Source organism: Cebus imitator, unplaced genomic scaffold (genome assembly GCF_001604975.1).
Source record: "Cebus imitator isolate Cc_AM_T3 unplaced genomic scaffold, Cebus_imitator-1.0 Scaffold132, whole genome shotgun sequence".
Lineage (NCBI taxonomy): Eukaryota > Metazoa > Chordata > Mammalia > Primates > Cebidae > Cebus > Cebus imitator.
The window spans coordinates 1,837,358-1,853,288 of NW_016107447.1; the positions used below are offsets into that span (position 1 = coordinate 1,837,358).

General features: G+C 53.9%; 1 protein-coding gene, 2 long non-coding RNA genes and 1 pseudogene across 6 annotated transcripts in view; 2 read left to right on the forward strand and 2 right to left on the reverse strand.

Moving 5' to 3' along the window:
• Nucleotides 1-1,297: 1,297 nt before the first annotated feature.
• On the reverse strand, nucleotides 1,298-1,719 carry LOC108312976 (annotated as a pseudogene).
• A 2,857-nt stretch (nucleotides 1,720-4,576) lies between these two features.
• SLC12A5 (solute carrier family 12 member 5) overlaps nucleotides 4,577-15,931 on the forward strand; it is a 38,446-nt gene continuing 27,091 nt past the window's right edge. Inside the window, exon 1 of one of the 3 annotated variants that reach the window (XM_017541275.2) lies at nucleotides 4,577-4,771. In XM_017541275.2, coding sequence (XP_017396764.1) covers nucleotides 4,651-4,771 — 121 coding nt within the window. In that variant the 5' untranslated portion in view covers nucleotides 4,577-4,650. Of the gene's footprint in view, nucleotides 4,772-12,017; nucleotides 12,234-12,335; nucleotides 12,412-15,931 lie in introns of those variants that run through there. The other 2 variants (XM_017541276.2, XM_037743009.1) reach the window with 2 other exon arrangements.
• Nucleotides 4,874-6,387, forward strand: LOC108313049. Of its 2 annotated transcripts, none has more exons than XR_001828899.2 (3): nucleotides 4,874-4,955; nucleotides 5,746-5,876; nucleotides 6,177-6,387. It is a non-coding gene; the product is annotated as an uncharacterized LOC108313049 (long non-coding RNA). The 2 variants fall into 2 exon arrangements; XR_005202280.1 differs by lacking the exon at nucleotides 4,874-4,955 and adding an exon at nucleotides 5,089-5,199.
• On the reverse strand, nucleotides 10,469-12,035 carry LOC119473100. The gene is made up of 4 exons (XR_005202281.1): nucleotides 11,953-12,035; nucleotides 11,222-11,317; nucleotides 10,815-10,971; nucleotides 10,469-10,699 (listed from the first exon to the last, which is right to left on the reverse strand). It is a non-coding gene; the product is annotated as an uncharacterized LOC119473100 (long non-coding RNA).

The window sequence follows — 15,931 nt, forward strand, 5'->3', positions numbered from 1 at the left end:
CACTCTGTCGCCAGGCACCAGGCTGGAGTGCAGTGGCACAATCTCGGCTCACTGAAACCTCCACCTCCTGGGTTCAAGCAATTCTCCTGCCTCAGCCTCCCAAGTAGCTGGGACTGCAGGCGTGCGCCACCACGCCCAGCTAATTTTTGTATTTTTTTAGTAGAGATGGGGTTTTACCATGTTGGCCAGGATGGTCTCGATCTCTTGACCTCATGATCCGCCTGCCTCGGCCTCCCAAAGTGCTGGGATTACAGGCATGAGCCACTGCACCTAGCCGCCCACATGGGAATTTAAGGAGGAGTCCAGAGGACTGCCCCCCTGAGTTTCCTCTCTCATCTGTTTCTTGCTCACAAATGACCCACACCCACTGGTGTACAAATATTCCCCGCCATGGCTTGTTTACAGTCTCTCTTAACTCCTTCTTCCCTGGAGATAGTAGTCCATTTCTCTACCCTTCCCACCCCTATTTATGAGAAAACTTCCCAAAAGCATGGTCACTACTCACTGCCTCCACTTCCTCAATCCCCATTCTCCCCTCAGCCATTTCCAGCCTGGCTTCCACCCCACTATGCCACCAAAGTCACCCTCTTCAAAGCTATTTGTGACCTACTTGTAGCTAGATGTGACAGGAGCTCCTCTCTGCTCATCCCACACTAACTCTCCCCACATTGACATGGTGGATCCTGCCCTTCCTCCTGAAACTCTCAGCTTCTGGAAACTTACTTCCGGGTCTCCTTCTACCTCACTGGGTGGATCTTCCTCTTTCCGGTGACAAAGGCACCCTTGTGCTCAATCCTGGGAATTCTCTGCTCTGTGTATACTCATTCCCTGTGATGTCTGGTAGCCCACAGCGTTTTTTTTCTTGTTTTGCATCTTGATGGTCATATTTATTGGAAGAGCTTGAGAAAAATGAAAATACCATTTAGCTTAAGAAGTTGTGAGTTACTGCAAATGAACTCATTTCAGGAGTGGAAGAATCCCCAGAATTCTTTTTTTTTTTTTTTTTTTTTTGAGACGGAGTTTCGCTCTTGTTACCCAGGCTGGAGTGCAATGGCGCGATCTCGGCTCACCGCAACCTCCGCCTCCTGGGTTCAGGCAATTCTCCTGCCTCAGCCTCCTGAGTAGCTGGGGTCACAGGCACGCGCCACCATGCCCAGCTAATTTTTTGTAGTTTTAGTAGAGACGGGGTTTCACCATGTTGACCAGGATGGTCTTGATCTCTTGACCTCGTGATCCACCCGCCTCGGCTTCCCAAAGTGCTGGGATTACAGGCTTGAGCCACCGTGCCTGGCCCAGAATTATTTCTTAATATCAAAATGTATGCAGGTTTCTCTTTTGAATGTCTTGTACATTTAGAGAGGCCATTGCACAAAGTCTCCTGATTTCCATATAGAACAAATTCTTTGTTTCAGTGAACTCTCAGTGGAGGGGCAACCAGGACAATGCCATCTCCCTGGACAAAGAGCACTGGAATATTCCGTTTGTTGATTTACATATCTCTTCCTATGTTTCGTCACCAATTTCTATAGTACTTACAGTTTCTTCCACATCTCCCAAGATCACATTTAAATGTTGATCATAAGCATGTAATCTGCCTCGAAGCTCTCGGCCATTTCTCATTTTCACATAAATTCGCTCATCTAGGCTGAGCCTGATAAGATCCAGGGGCTCCTCTGCAGTGTTGGTAGTTTGTTGCTCATCTACATCATCTGCTATGTTTCACGTCCACACCCAATAGCATCTCTCTGCTAAAGACCTGACATTTACATTCCCTGCCTTAACCTCCTCTCCCCTGCTCTGAGCTCCAGGCTCCTATGTTCAACTGCCTACTCCACGTTGCTCCTTAGCTGCCTAACAGGCCTCTCAACCTAATGGGTCCAAATGGAACTTCTGGGCTCCACCTGCCAAACGTGCTCCTCTGTTTTTAATTAACTACATTAATAAGAGACCACATCATCCACCCTCAATCAAGCTGAACACCTAATCAGTCCTAAAATCTAGGAATCAGTTATCTAAACTTCTTTTCTAGTTCAGGGCTTCTCAATCTCTACACTATTGACATTTTGGGCTGAATCCTTTGTTGTGGGGGATTGTCTGACACTGTACATCTACCCTGTGCCTTGTAGCATGTTCAATGTCTTCCCCTAGGAGGTGGCAGGATCCATGGCGAGATGCCAGGCCCATTCAGGGTCAGCCCCCTCTGCTAAGGCCCCAGTATGGGGATAGGGTGCAGCAGGGTAATGTTGAACTGTGACTCATGGCCAGGCAGCCCTGGTACAAGCCCAGATGGCCCAAGAGGCCTTTAGCCCCTAGATGCTACCCCCTACTCCAGCTGTGATAACCAACAATGTCTCTGAATATTGCCAAACATTCCCTGGTGGGAACATTGCCCCCAGTTGAGAACCATTGTTTTAATATAATAAATATACAAAGGTATCTATCATAAGTGTACATTTGAAGGCATTTTCACAAATGGAACACAAGTGTATAACCTGCACCAAGTCAAGAAACAAGAGACTGAGCGTGGTGGCTGATGTCTGTAATCCCAGCACTTTAAGAGGCCAAAGCAGGTAGATGATTTGAGGTCAAGAGTTCGAAACCAGCCTGGCCAAAATGGTGAAGACTCATCTCTACTAAAAATACAAATATTAGCTGGGTGTGGTTGTGGGCACCTGTAATCCCAACTACTTGGGAGACTGAGGTAGGAGAATTGCTTGAATCCAGGAGGTGGAGGTTGCAGTGAGCTGAGATCATGCCACTGTACTCCAGCCTGGGTGACAGAGTAAGACTTTGTCTCAACAACAAGAAAGAAAGAAATATAACATTATCAGCACCCTAGAAGCCTGCTTGCAATCACCACCTCTTCTCCCCAAGGGGTACCGCTATCATGACTTCTAACAGCTTAGACTTTGACTATTTTTTTACTTTATTTAAAATAGTATTATAGGGTATGTATTCTTTTGGGTCTGGATTCTTTTTCTCAAGGTTCTATTTGTGAGATTCATCCACACTGTTCTGAGAATTGTAGATGAAATTCTATCGTGTGAAGGTACTACAACTTATTTCTCCATTTTACTGTTGACAAGCATTTGCGTAGATCCCGAGTTGGGGTATTATGTACAATGCCCCAGGAACATTCATGTAAATGTCTTTTGGTGAACACGGGCAGTCATTTCTTTGGGGTATATACCTAGAAGGAAAACTGCTGGATTGAAGGATGTGTGTATGTTCAGCTTTAGCAGATGTTACCAAACAGTTTCCCAAAGTAGTTTTTGCCTAAATATACTCCCACCAGCAATGTGTGAATTGCCAGGATTTCTCCTTGACTTCACTCTTATGGTCACGTGCCACATCTGATCCATCAGCAGGTCCTGATGGTTTCCCTTTCAAAACCTAACTGGAATCAGGCAACTGCCACCACTCTAGTCTGGCTGTCACCACTCCCCAGCTGGGGGTCTGCAGGAGCCTCCTAATTAGACTCCCAGCTCCTACTTTTGCCATTCTTTTTTTTTTTTTTTTTTTTTTTGAGGCTTGATCTTGGCTCACTGCAACCTCTACCTCCTGGTTTCAAGTGATTCTCCTGCCTCAGCCTCCCAAGTAGCTGGGATTACAGGCATGTGCCACCACGCCCAGCTAATTTTTGTATTTTTAGTAAAGACAGGGTTTCACCATGTTGCTCAGTATGGTCTCGAACTCCTGACCTTGTGATCTGCCTCCTCGGCCTCCTAAAATGCTAGGATTACAGGCATGAGCCACTGTGCATGGCCCTTGCCATTCTTTAGTTGAGCCTTCACCCAGCAACCAGAATGATCCTGTTAAATTATAAATCAGATCACATCACTCCCCTGCTCAAAAAATCCAGGCTCCTCCCCAAAGCCTTCAGAAGACCACATGATCTGCCCTTCTGTCTTCCCTCATCTCCACTCAGTCTCTTCCAGACACAATGGACTTGCTGTTTCTTGGACAGTCGGGGTTCCTTCTCACCCCAGGTTTCTGCAGTTGCTGTTTCTTCTTCTAGAGAACTCTTCCCCCTAGATGTCTGCATAGCTGGCTCTTCTCATCAGTGATGTTTCAGCTCAAATACCACATCTTCTAGGAGGCCTTCTCAGACCACCCCTAAAGCAGTCTTCCCTCCTACCCATTATCCCATGGCCCTATTTTTAAACATACACCCAATCTCAAATGATCTCATCTATGAGTTTGCTTACGTATAGTCTTTCTCTCCTTATTAGAATTTGAGCCACGTGAGGGCAAGAAGCCAGTGGATCTCATAAACAGACGTATCCCTCGCACTATTACCTGAAACACAGGAGTGTTATCCATATGTGCTGAATGAATGAATGAATGAATGAGCCCCAGGTGTTTAGGAAGACCCTAGCATAGATGCCCGCATTGTAGGGACGACTCTCACCTGCAGGTGGCCTCCTCAGGCCCTTCGGGTGACACTGGGAGCACAGGGCCTCCCAGCGAAGTGGCCAGATTCAGGAGCCCTCCGCACAGCGGGCACTAGGACCCTGCGCAGCGCCGCGTCTGGCTGGGGGCGGCGGGCGGGGGGTGGGGGGGATCCGCTCTTTCTCCCTCCTAGAGCCCGGCTGCAGCCACTTGTGCGATCCGGGCCCTCGCCGCGGCCGCCTGGCCTCTTTCCGCGCCATGAGCCGCAGGTTCACCGTCACCTCGCTGCCCCCGGCAGGGCCCGCCAGAAGCCCCGACCCGGAGTCCCGCCGGCATTCGGTCGCAGACCCCCGCCACCTCCCGGGGGAAGACGTCAAAGGTAGAGGCCGCAGGGGGCGGGGCCTGCCGGTACCGGGCGGGGCGACGAGGGGGAGGGGCCGGGGCGGACCGTCTGTTGGAGGGGGCGGGACCAGGACCGGGGCGGGGAGGGGTCCCAGCTCTAGGCCTGAGAGGGGAACGGAGCCGGGACCAGGAAACCGTGAAGGGGAGGAGCCAGACGTGAGGTGGGCGTGACCACAAGGGAAAGGGGTGGGGCCAGGGAAGGAGTTGGGATGGAGGCGAAGGGGGCGGGTCTGGTGATGGAGGGGCGGGGGGGCAAGGCGGAGACTAGGCCAGATGGTACTAAAGGGACGGGGGCATCTCGAGTAGGGAGCGGGATCAGAGCTGGGAGGTGGCACTAGGGAAAGAGAGGGCTGTGTGTTGAAGCGGAGTGGTCAGGAGCCCCTAAAAGGGAGGCGGCGGGACTAGGTCGTTTTGGGGTCAGGAAAGGTCAGGACCCGTGGGGAATGAGTTGGGCCAGGAGGATGGGAGTAGGGCCAGGGAGAGGGATGGGGTCAAGGGCGGAAGGAAAACTGAGTCAGGGTTGCGGAGGCAGGTGCCGGGTCAGCGGGTCCTCGGTGCCTGGCAGGTCCTCCAATCCTCTACCTCACTGGAGGCGTGGCGGACAGCGACTGGGGATCCCGGTAAGGAGACAGGAGGCAGGGAAGTTAGTGTGGAACCTGGGCAGCTAGATCCAGGGAGGATGCCGTAGCGTCGCTGAATCCAACCCTCGGGGACCCACTTAGCTCCTTGTCTGCTCCAGCTCTGTAAGAGTTGGTAGAAGCCGGCATAGGCGAGATTGGGGCTTCTTCATCGCGGGCCCTGTGCAGGGGTCTTGTAACGGAAGTTACACGCAGGGCAGAGTAGAGGGGAAGGGAAAGATCCTTCTGGCCTTCGATGGAGAAGTAGCATCCTGGATGCGTGCACAGTCTCCCCGCAGGGGCACTCATCAGGGGACCTCTCCCTGGCTCTTAGGCCCTCGGGTCTGGAAGGAGAAAGGCGAATCGGCTTGTAGTGGCCCCAGCAAGGGGAGGAGGAGGAGGAGGAGGAGGAGGAGGAGGAGGAGTCGTCTCCCCAAGCCGCCAGGGGTCGCTGCCGAGCCGCAGGTGAGCTCGCCCCGAAGCTAACCCAAGAGCCGAAACCCCTAGAGTAGCCCTTAGGGGGTTATCTGGCGAACCTCCTCATTGTACAGATGACCAAATTGAGGCCTAGAATTCCGAAGGGCTCAGTCTCGTGAACCGAACGCCTCCTGGTTGTGGCCACCTGGATTTCTTGGGCTCCTGCTACTCTTCATCTTTCTCATAATCCATCTCTTTACTCATTTTCATGAATGACCTTACCCGCCTCCCAGATCTGAAAGTCAGAAATTATGGAGCCATTCTCAACCCTTCCTTTTCTCTTTCCAGCAAATCCACTGGTCCTCACGTCTTGGCCATTCATCTCTGAAACTTACCCTGAATCTGGCAGCATCGGTCCCCCTCTGTCATCATCACCCTGCTCCAAGCCTCACGTGGCCATGACCACATCCTCTCCACTGGCCTCCCTGCCTCCAGTCCTGCCCTAGCCCTCCTCCACAAAAGCTCTCCATCACTTGCAAAATAAAGGCCAAATCCCTAAGTCTGTCATTCTCTTTCCTCATTTACTTCTGGTGTTCTTGTCCACATTCATTCTCCCACCTCCATCATCCAGGAAAACTCCTACTCATTTTGTAAGTTATAGCTCATTTAACCTTTTCCAAAAACTGTTTTCAGTTTCCTCTTCGACCCACCCACTGCACCATTAGTGCACACGTCCCAGGGGATGGCAGTCATTTTCTTTACTTATGGCTACCCTCCATCGGAACATCTCAAGGACAGGGACCATCTCCTTTTTCTTTGTGTTCTGAGTTCCAGACCCAGGGCCTGACACTTGGTAAGTGCATAATGCTCATCAGAGGAGAGGAGGGTGGCTGTGGGATCCTGCTTCTCTACCCCTGCCTTCTCTTCTCTCACTCCCCATCCCCTGGCTTAGGAATAAGACGGCCCTCTCTCATGTCCCAAGGTGATTGCTGTTTTCCCATTCACACTCTCGGGCTCCTGCACAGTTGAAGTGAAACACAGCCCCCAGGCTTTGCGTGTGCAGGTATGTGTGAGCCTGGAATGCTATGTGCTATGGCAGGAGCTGTGTGTGTGTGTCTTGTGGGAGGAGCATCCCCCATTGGTTCTGATGACCTGTGGGGTGGTCAGTGACTCACTCAGTTCTTTTATTTGTCACTGTATTGGCAGCATGTTGAAGAGTGTGCTGATGTGTGCATTTCTGCGTCTATCTGAGAGGTGGATACCTGTGTGCAGGAGTGTATTGGAAGTTCCATCTGGACAATGATTTGTGTGACTTTTAACCTTTTAAGGCTGAAACAGCCTCAAGCACCTCCTCTTTGGTAGATCACCGCATGGGGAAGTAGACAAGGTCTCCTCAGGGGAACCCAGCATCTGGTGGTATCTTTCCCACAGCTGTTCTCGTATCAGCCCTCTGGCCTGATAGATTCTCTTCCCACCTCTTGTCCTCACCCAAAGGGAGGGACGGCAACACATCTATGATTGGGAAAGGTTAGGGGGGAAATGGTGTGTGTGTGTGTGTGTGTGTGTGTGTGTGTGTGTGTGTGAGAGAGAGAGAGAGAGAGAGAGAGAGAGAGAGAGAGAGATTATCTTTTATTCTGGGCCAAAGGAGCAGGGTTTGCCAGTTGGGGTGCTTTCTGCTGCCAGAGGATGAGCTATAGGTGAGAACATGACTTGCAGGGAGTTAAAGAAGCAAGGCGAGGCCGAGCCTCAAATCCAGCACTAACCCTGGATTGTGAGCCACACACCTCACTTGCTTCACCTGGGTCATGGGAGATTGATTGATGGTGACCTGGATGAACAGAAGTAGACCTGATGACAGTTGTTACAACTCTGAGATGCTCCCCTATTCCTTTACCTGATCCCCCACTGTGCCTCAGTTTCTCAGGGAGTCAGGGCCCTAAAAAGAGCCCTGGGCCTGGTAAGACTAACAGGAGTTGGGTTATTTCCCCTTGGAGGGGGAGGGAGCTGACTTATGCTGGGAGGATGGAGCTAGACCACAATATAGCCCATCTGTGTCCCAGCTCAGACTCTGTTGTGTGACCTTGGGCACACTGCTTCCCCTCTCTGAGCCTCACTATACCCATCTGTAGTATAAGGGAGTTGAACAGGAAGCTATCTAAGGGTTCTTCTAGCCATAAAAATGCTAAGATTTTGTGACAATTTGAAAGGATGAAGCTCTCTGCCTCCTCTGGACCCTAACCTCATGTTTCACTCTCTCCATCTGTAAATTGGGAAGAATAATGCTGTTGTTGGTATATATATTGGATCTGGAGCTCTCCAGTCATCCCATCCCCAAGCCAGAACTCAGAACCACACTGCCCAGTACCTCAGCCCAAGGTGAGCCCCAGGAATCTCCATGGCAACAAACTGGTTATGAACGGGGCTGCAGTTGCCATGGTGACAGGCTGCTCTCTCTTTCTCTCTCTCTCATCCCCGTCCTCTCCCCTCCCCTCTTCTCAATGAACCAGAGCGATCTTTAGGCCTCAGTTCTCCAGGTGGGGTGGGGGTGGGGGGTGGGTGCAGTGAGAAAGGGGTCCGGATTGGGAAAGAGGGAAGATGGGCTGATTCTGCAGGGGAATGAGGGGCTGTTGGGGTGCTGTTGCTATGGTGATGGGGCTGCAGCCTGTTAATTAAACCCCCGGTTGCCACGGAGACGGTGGTGGTTGACGTGCTCCGCAGTGAGCCCTGTGTGTGTGGGGTGTGCTTTGCACTGGACTCATCAATTCACTGCTAAGGTTTTGGGTCCAAGGATGGAGCATGCGGGTGGGTGAGAAGAAGAGTGAAGGAGGGCATTCAGGGCCTTGGGCCTATGAGGCCACAGCCAGAGGTGGGTGGGTTAGGTTGCGGGGATAAGGCAGTGGAGATGCAGAGGGAGAGGGATTGAGCCATAAGGGGCAATGCTATGCCTGCCTCCTGTGAAAAGAGGACCCAGTCCAGTGGCTCTAGCTTCCTCCAGACAGCCCCTAATTCTGGTTCAGTGGATGGAGTCCTGGGCAGGAGGTCAGGGGACTGAATTCTAGTCCCCAGCCTGTTACAAGTTCACCACATGAAGAAAATGTGAACCTTTCCATTTTCAGACTCCAATTTCACAATATGTGGAGAATGGAAAAAAATAATTTATAATGTCTCTTCCAGTTCCCAAATCCTGACACTCAGGAGGCAGCTTCTCTGAGCTTTTTTCTCTCTGAGACATATGGTGGGAGGGGATATGAGTTTGAGAAACTCAGAGTTTAGAAATAGGACCCTCCCTAGCTCTGCATCTTGTGCTGCTTTAATGAGAGGGTTTCCCTGGCCCCAGATCTCCCCAGGGTTCTTGGTGGGGAGGGGATGCTGTTCTGGCAGCCAGATTCCTGGGGCTCTGGGTTGCAGGTCGCCTTTTCCTGGCCAGTGCCAGGCTGGCAGTGTAGCAGATTCCTGCCATGTGTTTCTAAACCTCACCACAGAGAGCTGGCTGGAGGCCAGAATAGGGCACAGTCTTCCTGAGAGGTGTCAATGGAGGGACTGGGGTCTCCCCTTGGGACTGTCTGTTCACTTGCTATGGCCCCCTCAGGAAGGGATATGTGGCTTTGGTCTGAGATTAGTAGAGAGAGCACTGAGTTTTCAGAGCAGGAAGAAGTGCCATGGATTATGCAACCTAAGTCACTTTTACAGACGGGATACTGAGGCCCACAGAGAGAAGTCCAATTTTGCCCCAGGGATATACAGAGAATTTAGGGGCAGAGGATACGATAGAATCACTATCTTTTGAATCTCAGATGGCCCTTGAGATGGGAACTCTAGTGAAGGTGGACAGATGGGTTACCCAGGAGAAGTGGAATCACTACTGCCTTCACCTATATTCCCTAGAATCTTCATGTATGGACCCAGACCCTGAGTGGCCAAAGCTGGACCACAAATGATGGAAAATAACCCCAGGGGAACACGCAGACTTGGGATTGCTGAAAAACCTCAGCAACTTCTTCATTCCACAGCACTTCTCAGAAAAACATGCTACACGTGTTTTACTATGTTATGCATCTCTGCAGAGTAGTAGACCACAGTGCTGCTGCTGCTGCTGTTGCTGCTGGGGTGTGTGTGTGTGTGTGTGTGTGTGTGTGTGTGTAGTGGAATGCTTAAAAATTTTTGAGCACTGGCCTTCTCATCTGCTATTCTTTTAACCTCTGTCACCAAACTCATCTTACCCTTTTGGTGGTTTTCTTTTCGGGAGTGCCAAGAATACCCATGCCCACAACTTGTCTGAATAGCTAACTCTTCACCCTTTAGGGTCCTTTGGGTATCCGAAAAACCAAGTGGCAGCAATACTTGGTCGGTAGGTCCCTCAGAGGCATCTTTGAGTCAGTTGCTGAAGACTCCACGGTTGACCCAAACTGAAGCCACTGACAAATTTTATCAATACAAGTAAAGCTGAGCCCTGGGCCCTGTCCTTGGTTCTGAAAAAGTGCTGTCCTATATCCTGGTCTCCAGGTATACGAATGGCTCTTTAGGATCGTTGCATGTTTTCTGGAGGCTTCCCTTTCAGTTGCAAGCCAAGAGTCCATTCTAGCCCTGCAATTTTGAAGCCTGAGCGCAAGAAAAGGAAGAAAGCGCATCTCAGACCTAGTTCCTGTTTCTTTTCTTTTTTTCAGGAGCTAATGATCAGCAGCTGCTGAGGGGCTTGGATATGACTGCATCCTTGTCTCTTTTATGGAGGCAAGACAGATTTTATAAGTTCTATTGATGACACGAGTCCTAAACTGAAGTGAGGCAAACAGGATGCTAGACAAAATTCTGCCATTCACTGGCGTTATGTCCACAGGCAGTCATTTTCCCTCTATGGGCCTTAGTTTTTTCATCTGTGAAATGAAAGCTGTGTGTAAGATTCAATGACTGATCCTTTTCCAACCCTAGAACTCTTCTGGAATTAAGAGGACCAGTGAGAGAGCCAGTGCGAGTCTGAAAATTGTTTACCCCGATCAACTCCCACCCTCAGATGTTTAGATCTTCCAGAGACTGAAAGCTTGCAAACCTCTGATGCCAATTCCTGAGACATCTGCACCACTGGCTCAAACCTGGGCCCTGGGGGTGCTGAGGGGTCCCAGGATGATCAAGCTTTTGGGGGATTGGCCTTAGGGGAGGGGGGAGGAGGACAGAGAGCATGTAGGCTCTGGAAGCCTCAGAAAGCAATCCTGGATTAGGGGATTAGACACTTCTGCCCCAGGAGAAAATCTGGTCTCAAACCGACAGGCGGCCTCATTCCCCCCTCCCCCACTCTGTCCTGGCCAGCCTCGGGACTGGCCTGTCCTCCCTAGAGGCTGCACCATCTCTGGTGGAAAGTCAGTGCTCCCTGGAACCTCACTGCTGCCTCTTCTCTTTACCAGGTCTTATCCCTAGATCAGTCTGCAGTCAGAAGGTCCCTGGCTGTGGGCTCCAGGGATGTGTATTGGGAGTGGGATGCTGGGACTCCTGTCAGTCTAAGCACAATGAGAGAGTTCCTTGTAACTCCTCAGGCGCTAACGCCCTCCATTTTAAGACAGGTTGGGCCAGACAGTCAGCCCAGTGACCTGAATGCCCCTGGGGGTAGCACATTGCTTTAGTTATGGGCCCCAGGCTCTACATGCCTCCAGCTCCAATCTCTTGAACAGTGGTATGAAAGAGGGTCTGGCTCTCCTCCCCCACTTCGGGGTTGGCCTCTCCAGTCTTGCAGAGAGGCTTCCCAAGGGCCCCATATTCCATGGCGCACCTCCATGGCCACTTCAGTGCCCTTTATCTTCCCCCTGGGGGCTACCCCAGACCCCTGGTCGGGCAGCCGCTGCGGGGCCGCCTCCCCGCGGCCGCGACCTAGTTCCCTGCCGTTATTTTTAGGGCGCGGGATGGCACCTGCCCACGTGCCGCGCCCCGCCCGGAGAGTGGGTGGGGGGGAGCTGCGTCTGCTCAAGGGAGGCGAGGCCCTGTCCCCTGAAGCACCCCCTTCATCCCACCCACGCAATCCCCCAGTTTTCGTGCAAGGGGGCCACTAGTCGCGCTCTGCCCGCCCCTCATCGTCTCTTCTCCCTCCCTCCCGCTCTCCCCCCCAAAACCCCGCCAGTGGCTCACGCCTCCTGCATACGGGATGAGGTGAGCAGCGCCGCTGCTGAGAGGGGGCGCGCGCGGGTGTGAGCGTGTGTCCGTGTGCGAGTGTGTGTGCGCCGGGCGGGCGGGCACTGCAGCTTCTTCCTCCGTGGAGCGGAGAGCGAGAGCGAGAGCGAGCTAGAGCGAACGAGAGAGCGGCGAAGGCAGGCAGAGGGGCGCAGGCGAGGCGGCGCAGCCATCCCCGGACCAGGGGCCGCGCCGCCACCATGCTAAACAACCTGACGGACTGCGAGGACGGCGATGGGGGAGCAAACCCGGGTAAGCTGTGGTCCGGGGGCGGCGGGGGAGGGGGCAGCGAGGAAAGGAGGCAGCTCTGGGGCTAGAGGCGGAGCGGGGGCCACCTCCTTCAGAGAGGAGGGTGGGCCTGACCCAGGCAGTGGGCACCGGCAGAAGCCTGGAGTCCAGCTCCATTGGAATGCTCCGGCCGCTGTCCAAGGTGCTGGAATGCGCCGCGCCCGGGTGCAGAGCTGGGGGCCTGGGGGGATTGTCGCTGTCCACGGCTTCGGGCCGACTTGGGTTAGCTAAACAGAGGGAGGTGGTGGGAAGGGGATAGAAGAGCTAGAATGGGCTGACATGGAGCTCGACGGCGGGAGGAGGGCTCCTTTCCCCGACAGGGGACCCCGGCGTCCTGGCACAGAGCGGGCACCGGTGGTGCCGGGGGGCGCAGTCTGCTGCAGTCCCTGGTTCTAAGACTTCCATCTGGAAGATGGGGGAAGAGGTGGCTGTGTGTGTGTGTGTGTGTGTGTGTGTGTGTGTATAAGGGGTTGGGGCTATATGACAGCCCCCGTCCGGGCTGCGATGTCTCCTTAAGGGAACCCTTGGTGCAATCTGGGACCCCTCCCCCAAAGCTTCCCAAGGTCCGACCTCTGACTGAAGCATACCTCCTCCATTGATTTTCAGCTCTACTTTGCAGAATCTCCCCCTCTCTCTCTCGCTTTCCCGTGGGCTCCTCTTTAGGACAGGAAGGAAGATCACCCTCTTTTCTTCCCTCTTTCCCCCTCCTCTCAGTTCTCTGGGGCGGTCCAGTGTAGCGGGGGGATTCTTTTCAGTTAGCTCTGCTAGCTCCCCCAGTGAGGCCTCAGAAATGGGGTCCCAGCGGCTGAATCCTCAGCGCCGCGGCGCGGACACTGCGGACGCGCTGCGGTGGGTGCGGAGACTCGCAAGGAGCGGAGGGGCTTGGTACAAGTCCTTTTGCTGCTCCCGCTCTCCCCCGCCCTCCTCCGCGGTTTCCTTGCTCCGAGGTCTTGGGGCCAGCCACCCCCTCAGGCTCTCAGGTCCCCCGCCGCCCCCCAGCGGTCTCAGCCATCCATCACGGCTGTCAGCCGCCCCCACCCCCCGCTCTCCAGAGGCGCCGCGTCCCCTGCGCACTAGCGTACCTCCTGCTCCTGCTGTCTGCGCTCAGCGCCTTCAAACGTTCCCCTGGGCACTGCTTGACCCTATGAGCCGACTCCTGCAGATCCCTCTGGGGGATGGTCCCTAGGGCTGAAAGAGCAGGGTGTTCTAGGGATTGGCAACCTTGACTCTGAGGTCCTCCTGATCCTGGATACTGAATCTCAATCAGGGCCAGTGGCCACTTGGAAAAGCTGGGGACACCAGGGTCCCTATCCTTTGACCTCCCACCCCCCGTAACTCCTAATTTCTCTTGGGGGCTGAGTGGCATACAGGTGCCAGAACTCCTAGCTGGCCAGCTTATCCACCTCCCCAGTGACCCTGGGATCACCTCATCCAGCATCCGCCCCCTCCCCCGCGGGCTTCTGGCTGGAGGGGGAGGGGGTTTGGCAAAGTTGAGCCTGCGGCAGCGCCAGGCATCCTGACGCGGATCTTTCCATCTGGGATCCCCTTCAGATGCCTCCACTTTGAAAGGGGGACTCAGATGAGAGAGCATCTCTCTGTTCCCTCAGACACCGGGTATGGTCCTGTACCCCAGCACCCGCTTTCTCTGCTAAGGTTTCACCAGGCCTTGGGGTTTCCATGGGGTCTTAGGAGGCCTAGAAAAGAGGCATCAGTTTGTATGAGGCAAGAGTTGAACTGGGAACTCGCTTCAGTTCTATCCCCTCTCTGTTAGTTTCTAGACACTGAGTGCAGCGGACCCATTTGGAGACCTTCTTTCTATACATAGGGTCCAGGACCTGGAACGCCAGTGGCCAGAACCTGGGTCAGGTGCTCTGGGTCCCAGAGAGAGAAGATCCCCACCCCACACCCCCACCCTCCAGTGGTGCCTGGAGATGGTGGTAAGAGGTGCTAAGGACCTTATGGACTTGAGTGAGGACCATCAGGCCAAGAGCCCCTGACATCTCTGATTCTAGATTCTTGGGGATGTACGGGAAGGAACTGGTTGCTGACCTCGCTGGCAAGTGGGAATGGCCCAAGTAAGTGGGCACTTCTGGACTAAAGAAGAACCCAGGGATGTGTCCCAGTCTCCTTTCCCCTTGGGGTCTGACACCCCCTCTCCCTCTTGGAGCTGGCCTAGGGATTCCCCCAGGCCCAGCCCCAGGCTCCGGGGAGGCTTCTTAGCCTGCGCCGCTCGCCTGTTTCCTCCCCGGGAGCTCTGGCCGCCGCAGCTTAATTGAAAGCCGATTCGGGTTGAGAGCTCCCAGGGGGCGGGGGCGGGGAGGGCTCAGTCTCGGTCTGGCCCTGCCTCTGGAGTGCGCTCGGCGCTCCCGCATCACCCTTACTCTTGGCTCTGGGGAATCAGGGTGAGTTTCCCCTTAGCTGTTCTGGTTCTTTGAGAACTCGGAAGCTCATTCCCCATCCCCCTCAACCAGTGCTCATGGCGTTCCAGGGAGCGGACGAAATCAGCCTTGGCTGACAAGTCCTGGGAGCCTGGCGTCCCGCCCAGGCAGCTAGTGGAAAGGCGGGACCCAGGATGAGCCTACCTAGCCGCCCTCTCCTTTGCCCTCATCTCCTGGCCCGGATCCGGCCTGGAGTCTGGCTCTGCGCTGCGCGCCGCGTTACATAAGCGGCTGCGGGCGCGCGGCCCGCTAGGCTCGGCGCTGCGCTCTCGGCCTGCGCGGTCGCCATGGAGACCGGCGCCGGGCCACCTAGTTGCAGGGTCTCGGCCCGGACGCCCCCATTCCCGTCCCCTGAGTGCCACCCGCCCCTGCGAAGGAGGAGGCGCTTGGGAGGGGGCGTGAAAGGCAGAGGGGAGGGGTTTTCTGGTCTCGTCCTGGCCCTAACAGGGAACGCTGGGCGGAAAGGGACCCAGCTCCATAGGAGACAGGACCCCTAAATCTTATGGCTGGAGGTGCCGTATGGGATGGGGAGCCCAGGCTGGGGAGGCACCAAGTATGTTAATAATAATCGCAATTGCAATAGTAGCACCAATAGCCACACTCGTGGCTGGCACACCTAACATGCATGATTTAATTTAATCCCCGCAACGGCCCTATGAGTTAAGCTTGGTTAGTATGCTTTTGCAAAGGAGGAAACTGAGGCGTAGAGAGTTTGTGACTTGCTGAAAGTGACGACACAGCCAGTGAAGCTGGGACTCGAATGTCTGTTTCCATAACTCCAGCCCCCTTTCTTAACCGTTAGGAAACTTCCTCTCGCCTCAGGTCCCCTTAACTTCTCTAGTCCACACCATGGTGTGCTGAGAACAGGAGGCAGCATTTTAACAGGAGCGGGAATCTACTTCGTCCTTGTTTCTCCTGTTCTCTGGTCCCAGAGAGTTATTCTGAGATCCTGGGGTACAGAGGGGAGCCCCGGATAATTTAGTCCCAAATACTTTTTCCTGACCACCTATTACGCGCTGGGCTCCCACTGGGAGGATGGGTCTGTTATTCCCAGGAACTCACATATGTGAGAAGAAAGAGCTGACGCCCCCTATTTGGCAACCAGGAGTTTCTGCCTTGATGGATGAGGTGGAGGTGGTGGCAGAAGACTTGGTGGTGGGTTTCCTTGGAGCAGGTGAGGCATCAGTCCTCCTGGTCCAATTTTTAGTCAGGAAGAGATTGGTT